Source organism: Hypomesus transpacificus, chromosome 23 (genome assembly GCF_021917145.1).
Source record: "Hypomesus transpacificus isolate Combined female chromosome 23, fHypTra1, whole genome shotgun sequence".
Classification (NCBI taxonomy): Eukaryota; Metazoa; Chordata; class Actinopteri; order Osmeriformes; family Osmeridae; genus Hypomesus; species Hypomesus transpacificus.
Genome location: NC_061082.1, coordinates 17823624 through 17832180, shown reverse-complemented (window position 1 = coordinate 17832180; position 8557 = coordinate 17823624). Strand labels below are relative to the sequence as shown.

Here is an 8557-nt window from a genome sequence, read left to right as displayed (position 1 = left end):
GTGACCTACTGGTGGTATTGGAGGTATCGTAACTGAAAACAAAACAAAGATCAGTACAGTAGCTGGTCACAAAATGGTAAGTTTGCAGCAGTTATTGTAAAATATGAAATACGAATGAGTTATATCCAGGTTTACGTGTCTTTAGATACAGAACATGTTAACGGCATAATTTAAATGATCTTGAAAATAGTTAAACTGACAAGGTAATGAGTTTTAATAATATAACTGATGTCGATGATAATGAACATCAGTTATTTAGTATCCAGTCATTGACATGTTATTCTTCACTAGTTGTATATTTACAGTATACAGACCCTTCTGGTTCAGAATATCTGCTGCCTCAGCTGTTGCCTCCCTGCTCAGTGGAAGTGGGTGAAGTGGAAGAGTTTGGATGCTGTTATAGGTTAGCATTGGGTTGTTGCAGAAAGTCTCTTGACAGGGAACTGAGGGGTCTGTCCCAAGGTGCTACATGACATGAAGTAGGCGTAGCCTTCACCTCTTGTAGGTTTCATGTCAAACCAGCCATTTTCATGACCTTTTCATCTGACTAAAGAGAAATACAGACTTCAAATCACCCCCACATCTTGTCAGTCCACAGACATAAGGGTGGTCAATGCACCACAGAAATGACTGGAAGATAACCAGCGGTTTTTCTACTTTTATTTATACATTGCAGTGCAAGTAAAAAAACAAGATGATAAAATCTGAGTTGTACTATGATAACAAACACAATCTCATTATGTTTCGTTAGGCTCCTCCTACGACTTGTGGTCATATTTCAATCAAAATGCTAAAAAAAAGAAATGAAGCGATTTGTTAGAACTAACAACATACTGTAATGTCATTCCACAAGGAAAGAGGTAAGCATGATGGTGAGAGCAGTGTAAAAAATCAGGGCCAGTATCAGTCAACAGAGGGAGCTATAACTATAGTGCACAGGGGTAACTGACAGATAAATATACCTTTATAATTATTCATTTCTTTAACAGTTTTTTTTACAACATACAAATAACGGTGGTATATATGGATTTTTTATATACAGTACTGTGCAGAAGTCTTAAGTCTTTTGTCAATTAAAAAAGACAAAATTCATGTGTAAAAATCTTGGGTGGGAAAGACTTCTGCATATACTACTGTATATATTTTATATATTTTTCTAAACTTATATCTTGAGCCATAGTATTTGCGGTATCTCGAGCCAAAGTCTTTGTGGTTTCCGAATATAAATAAAAAGTTACAAAACACAGGCCGCAATCTTTGCGGGAATCCAAAACACAATCAATAAAAACAATAATACAAGTAATAAAAGTAATAAAACCCTTCTGAGAAAAAAAAAATTGTTAAATGCTTTGTTAAAAAGATGTTTAAAATGTCTGGCATGTTTGCTACCCTAATATTTATGGGTAATGTGTTCCATAGTTTTGGGGTGTAATTGACAAAGGCCGCATCCATTACCAATCTTCTTATGACTGCTTTTGGGGACCTCTAATAGGCCTGCATCTGATGATTGCAGTGTTCTAGCTGGTTTGTAGTTAGTAAGACACTTAACAATGTAGCTAGGTCCTTGTGTTGTAGAAAAAACATCACACTGTTGTAATTATGAAGATGGTTAATGATTATGGATTATACGGATTGAAATGAACCTCAATCTTTTATGTTACTTTTATATGCAATATTACTGAAAACCAGATGCAAAGCTGTTGACTGATTAGTATTGCTACTAATATGTAGAAGATATTAAGACCAAAGTGAAAATCTGGAAATGTAGGGTCTGAGGGCGAGAGAAGACTGTGTATATGCTTCTACTATAGAAAACGACAAGGCTCAGATATCATAGACTACAAAGCCCAGATATCATGGGACATATTTATGACCTTACGCTCAGCAACCCAGTGCAGCTGGGCTTCAAGGCCAGAGCAAGCCTAAAACATAGGAGAGTTTTCTATGTAACTGTAATCTGATGCCCCTAGGGAAAGAGACCAATAGTGTGAGAAATGCATAATGCATCTGTGACAAACAGTATTGTACCAATAAAAACATTACACAACTGATAAGGTTTTGATATATAAGACAAATGTCCAGATAAAAAAAATTCCAGTCTGCTCCCGGGAACACACTCACTTGTTTAGATAAGTTTGTGTCTGAATAAACTTTTGCATCAGACTCTGAGTTCCAGTGCGTCTGTTTGGACTTAGGATCTAGCCCTTCACAACACTTAAAATTATTCTTCACTTCAAGACTTAGTATATTTCACAATACAAGGGAACTTACAAAAGTATTTACATCATTTCAAATGTTGAGAAATTGATGAAACGTAGTACATATTCTTCCACTTCACTTGTCCGTTTAGAGCTTTGTATGTGAGAAAAAGGACCTTAAAGTCTATTCTGAAGGTAAATCTGGTTTATAAATGGTCGTACCTTCGCTGTATTCCAGAGGTGAAAAAAAGCTGTTTTGGTCGCTTAATGTGACAGTTGAAATTCAAATCTGAGACCAGGATTACACCGAGATTAGTCACCTCTGGTTTAAACTAGGGGATTAAACCTCCTAGTACTGTATTATCTATCTATAATGCCAGAAATCTTTGTGTCCCCAACACAGTTCAGCATGGAGGCTTGCAGAAGGTAGAGTGTGTGAGTCTATAGCAGGGTGAAGGTGTCCTGACATTTTAACCCACCTGTCAGATTGTCCTACCAGGGTTTATGGCACATGCCCACACCAAGGCTAAAGTGACAGGTAGTTTTGACCCACAGAAGGAAAGCTGCAATGTTTTTCACCAAACAGTGTTTTTGCACTGTTATTTGTCTGTTATAAGTAAAGCTGAGAGAGAGAGAGAGAGAGAGAGAGAGAGAGAGAGAGAGAGAGAGAGAGAGAGGGAGAAAGAGGGAGAAAGAGGGAGGGAGAGGGAGAGAGAGTCTGAGAAAGTCTGAGACTTGTAACATCATTGACATTGCTGGCAACTGCATCACTTCAAGAAACACAATGGAAGATTCTAATTTACATCATAAAAATCATCTCAGTGGTGGTATCTGTAAAACAATCAAAAGTATGAAAAATAACAAAACCACTAAACAGGTTTGTCAACATTGTTACACAGGAAAATGTGCTACTCTCCCCAAAACCTACTATGGTTGCCTTTATATCACTGTAATGTCTTTTTTAATGACACCGTTCTTTTACTTATGCACAAACTCATAATTCGGTTTCTAATCTGCTTCAGTTTAACACCATAAATAAGCGGGTTTAGAATTGGAGGAATGACTAAAAACTGTACTGCCATGAAATTATGAAAGTGTTGTGATATTACTGTTGAACCGTATCTACTGTAGAAAACCTCAAACAGCAGAGCACCTGTTACATTAATTAATGACAGTAAATGTGGCATGCAGGTCTGCATAAACTTTCCCCTGTCCTCAATAGACTTCAAACATGACCTGATAAGATATACATAGGAACACACAATGAATATTATATGTCCGGCATAGAAAAGTGTGTTAATATACCCCATTATATTACTTGCTATGGTTGAAGTGCAAGACAGTTTAACAGTGGGCCAATTTGCACAGTAGAGCTTCTCTATGTGTGATCTACATAATCTCAGTGTACTTGTTAAAATACTTTGTATACTTATTAAAAAGAACGTAGAGAGCCATGGATAAAAGACTAACCAAGTGACCCTCCTCCTGGTCATAACAGAGTGATACTCCAGTGGTCTACAGATTGCCACATACCTGTCATATGCCATCACTGCTAGAATTGCAAAGTCTCCACAGGCAGAAGAATATATTACAAAAGACTGAATGAGACATCCTGCATAAGAGATAACCTGCAGATAAGACAATACATCCAGCAGGAACTTGGGATAAAATCCTGCAGTCCCAAAAAGTCCACTGATGCACAAGTTACACAGGAAGATGTACATGGGCTCATGGAGGTTTTCATTCAGGACTATAGTCAAAATGAGAGCCAAATTTACGAGTATAATCGCACAGTAACACAGTAAAGTAAGAGAAAAGAACGTGGCTCTGTGTTCCATCATCTCATCAAAACCAGAAAGCGTAAACCATGTCACTGTTGATGCATTGTCAATAAAGTTCATATCTGTGAAGAAATAGAACAAATATTAAGTGTGCTCATTACACAGAGACCATAATACCATACCTTACCATAGTATTCCTGTTCATAGAAGTAAGTAAGCAAGAACGTTGCCCAATACGTTTTTCCTATTTGTAAAGAAAAATACAGTTTAACAGTAACTACAATGGTACATGGGAAATAAATTCAGCACATACATGTATATTATCTTGTGTTGGGATACACCATCGATGGGATATTTAAGAATCACCCATGCACCCTACATGTAGCAGTATCTTATACCCTTTAGCACATAACCTCATACCATGTGGGTGGACAGGGACTCAGGCCCTTGACACTGTTTGGATTAGAAAGGAGTGAAGGGAGGAGGGGTGTTGCTAGATGTGGTCATACTGTAAACCTTTAGAACTCTAATGAGAAATTAAGTCTGTATCCAAAAAAGATGTACTCGTCTGATTGTTGCTAATCTGGAGAGTTGTGTGGAGCACTTGAGAAGACTGAATAGGATGTACTGGAGCAGCAACAAGTCAGGTTCATCTGCTACATTGTTGACTGCAGCATCGGTCATGCCCATGAGAAGGGATCCTACATGATGATGATGATGATGATGGCTGTACGTGAACAGAAGCTCCTGTATGTTACCAAGTTATTCTTCTAGAGATCGGGAGTAGTCAGGTATATGAAAACAGCAGGTGGTGCTGTACACCCTACACAGACCCCGCTGACTTGCATTATCATGTCAGATGGGCATTTAAAATCAAAATATGCTATTTCAATATTCTACAACTAAGGTCCTTAAACCCGACCTGAAAACCATATTGTGACGATGCTGTATGTTAAAGTCATAAAACGATCTTTGATTGCACAGGAACTGCTTTGTTAATACTTACAGTACTTTGCAAAAGTCTTAGCCTCCCAATATTTTGGGTATTGGTTCTGCAGTATAAAAGTGCAATGCTGCGATTATTTTTCTTCAGTCTTTTCATTTCATTATGCTGTAAAGTATTTTTGCTTTTCTTTTGTCTTTTGCAAGGCTTTTGCACAGGATTGTAGATTAAACTAAGCTTCGCAATTTGTTATTCAAGATACTGTAGAGTTGGTTTATTTTATTATTTGAGATTTTTGTTGAAGGAAGGCTAAAATGTAAGGAATGATAACGCAGAAGAGAAACATAATTCTTACATTTGAGACGGTGTATGCTTTGAAATGTTCCATTGAAACAAAAATAGATTTCACTATTCATTGGAATTGCAGGCATTTGACAGTTATGTATTTCTTTCTTTCACTTGTTATGAAGAAACTCAAATCCTGTTTCTAATCTGCTTCAGTTTTAGGCCATTAAAAGTCCACTCATGAAAAAGCTACACACAAGGATAGACGTGGGCTAATTTAGTTTAAAAAAAATCTAATACCAAAATATGAGCAATATCTACTAGTATAAACACACAGTAACAGTAATGTAAGAAAGAAGAGTGTTACTCTGCGTCCCATCATCTCTTCAAACCCAGAAAGAGTAAACAATTTAACTACTGATGCATTATTCATCATGTGATTCAAACAATCCCCTCAGTGAAGGTTGGCTAGCAACAGCAGCAGCGACTGACCTCAGTGACAGGTGGGGGGAGGTGCACAAAGGGCACACTTATTACTTGAAAGGCTATCTATCTTGCTTCCAACTTTTGCTTTGACCACCCAGTCATTTGGAGCCGATAATCATTTAAAAACCTGCAGGGCTACAGTAGACCCAGGGACCAGGATCAATGACCAGGATTGAGAGAGGCTGACGCAGAGGGAATAGAGAAGCTGACAAGGTGAATGCGCTTTTCCCTACTTACAATATGGATATCCGGTCACATGAGCGCCAAGTCTTCAGACCAGGGATGTTGTTACTGTCAAGTATTGCTTCCAGTAAACTTGTTATATTCGTCAGTTGTCCATAAATAAATGTCGAGCTTATTTACTTTTTTGGAGGCATATTTTCAGTTTGCTGATGGTAATGTTGGGATAGGGATTCCAGTTTAAATATTGCCAATCAAAATGTTGTTAGAATCAGCTTGTTTCAAAGTGGGTTCTCAGTGAATTAATTCAATATGAGTAAATGCTTAAAAAGGGAAAAACTTCAGCGAAAGTCCGAGTCACATAGGTTTGGACCATTTTAACACAGAATCGCCCAATTTCTTTGTTTTCATGCAACTCTTTCAACTATGGGAGGCTGCTACATAGACTATCACCATCCAGTAGCGGAGCCAGAGGGGTGTCCGGGGTGTCCAAAATTTAATTCGCTACTGGAAATGTTATGCTGATTGACATTTCATTTGACTTCATGTTGAAAGAAGCATTTATTGTGCTGCGTTGCGCTGCATTATTCAAATCGAAGAGATAAATTTGTTGTGAGATACAGAAGAATAAAACAGACAGCAGAATAAAGAATGTTTCCACAGCTCCACAAGCTATTTTTGCAATTGAAAAAGGCCTAATATTTGAAGTAAGTTTTAAGATTTACATCGGGTTTAGGTTTCCTGAAAAAAAATAAAGAATGTTGATTAGCCTACAGTAGCTGTGTAAGTTAATGTTGGAACTTCGACTCCAATAACAGACAAACTGAGACAGTCAGTAGGCTTGTTAAAATTTAAAAAAAATGTATATCATCCGGTTTTCAGAACAAAAAAGTGGCTTTGTCTCAAGATCTCTACAGACCATGCAGCTAATTTAATGCTCAACACTTGAACGGGGGCTTATTACTTGAAAGAGGAATTATTTAGGCTATCTTAGTTACACTATCAGGGCTTGTAAATACAGTGACTTGCTAAAGTAGGCAAATGGCTAGTAGAACATAACATTTCATAATAATTTCAGTTAATCAAACAGCTGCAAGACCCAGTGAAATGTGGCTAGCTAGCTCTAGCAAAATAACACTAGCATCGCTAGCAACATTACTAAGTCAATTTTAGTAGTGTAACCAAGCTCTTTGTAAGTTCGGTTTAGTACAACTGTATATGATCCTGTGGACAATTAGACACGGACGCTGTCTCTTTTCATAATTAAGCAATAAGCCCCACGAGGCCGTGGTTTACGCTGATTTTCCGCTTCGCGTCGTGCCTAACAACTCCCCTTACCTGTTCTAAAATCAGAGTAAACCACGTACTCGCGGGGCTTATTGCTTTTCTAAAACTGTTACTACAAATATTTTATATGGTTTCATCAATAAAAACGATTAGAAACAAAATAGTTTAATAATAAACTGTCATTCTTCCGCTACTACAAAGTATAGTTCCTACATAAATCGTTGCCACGCAACAGCCAGATGGACATCTTTGCCGTCTTTTTCAATTTGAAATATTCGATGCGCAGTAATATGGAATGTTAAAGAATGTTGTGAGGACAACCTGTGAGGTTATGCTGGATTTTACAGCATGTAAACAGCATGGAATGCGATATAGCCAATCACAATCAAGGATGGGAACAACCAGTTTTAGAACTTGTATTTTACCACTGCTCTTCTTGACATCGCTATTCGAACAGCCCTAGCTGATTTCACAAATGCGTTCAGCATCAAGCCTACGGCAACTCCCGAGGGACAAAACACTCTGGTCCGTTGTCACATAGAAAGGTCTGCTACAGTAGGCTATCCTCAGGATTTGCAAGTTAGCTAAACTTATACTAGCCTATATCTTAAATAATTCTGGAGACACAACAATGGATTCTGCCACTAAATGAGTGACTTGGCTTTATTTCTGGACATAGTATCCACAACCAGGGCTGGACTGGGACAAAAAATCGGCCCTGGCATTTTTGGCCCAGGCGGTCCACAGATTTAATTTGGTCTTGTTTAGTCCAAATCCAAAACTTTTTTTTGCTATTAGTTAACATAATATATATGAACATAAATATTATACTGTAAATTTGTAATGTGGTTGGGCACCAAGTTATTTATATTTTTCAAGTCCATTTCTGCTTGATTTCTGCTACCTGTCAAGTCAAATTGCAATGTTTTTTGGGGTTTGTAAATTCACTTTGTTTTGTAAATAAACTAGTATGTACTGTGTTATTTCTGCAACACAGAAATGCTATTATAAGTCCCTGGTACTTGAGCTTTTTTTCCTAAACATGTTTTGTATGTTCCAGCACTTATAGACCCAGATTATACTATATATATTAATTAAAACAGTGACCCAAGACTCTGGACTATGGACCCCCTGAAGTAGCCTTGGCCACCCCTTGGCCACCCCTTGGCCACCCCTTGGCCACCCCTTGGCCACCCCTTGGCCACCCCTTGGCCACCCCATGTATACAACTCTAGTTCCGCCACTGTCACCATCCCCTCTTGAAGGGTATGAGAAGAAATTCTGAGAAATGAAAAGATAACACTGTTTCATTATACACGTCACTCCAATTATTTTGAAGTGTAAATGAGCAGCAACAAATGTAAAAGTTTTAATCTCTAATCTTCATAAATAATAAG

At 37.8% G+C, this 8557-nt stretch overlaps 1 protein-coding gene across 1 annotated transcript; it reads right to left on the bottom strand.

Moving 5' to 3' along the window:
* Positions 1 to 3142: 3142 nt before the first annotated feature.
* On the bottom strand, positions 3143 to 4099 carry LOC124485942 (olfactory receptor 8I2-like). Its single transcript, XM_047047846.1, has one exon. The coding sequence runs from the start codon at positions 4097 to 4099 to the stop codon at positions 3143 to 3145; it is 957 nt and encodes a 318-aa protein (XP_046903802.1).
* Positions 4100 to 8557: the final 4458 nt, after the last annotated feature.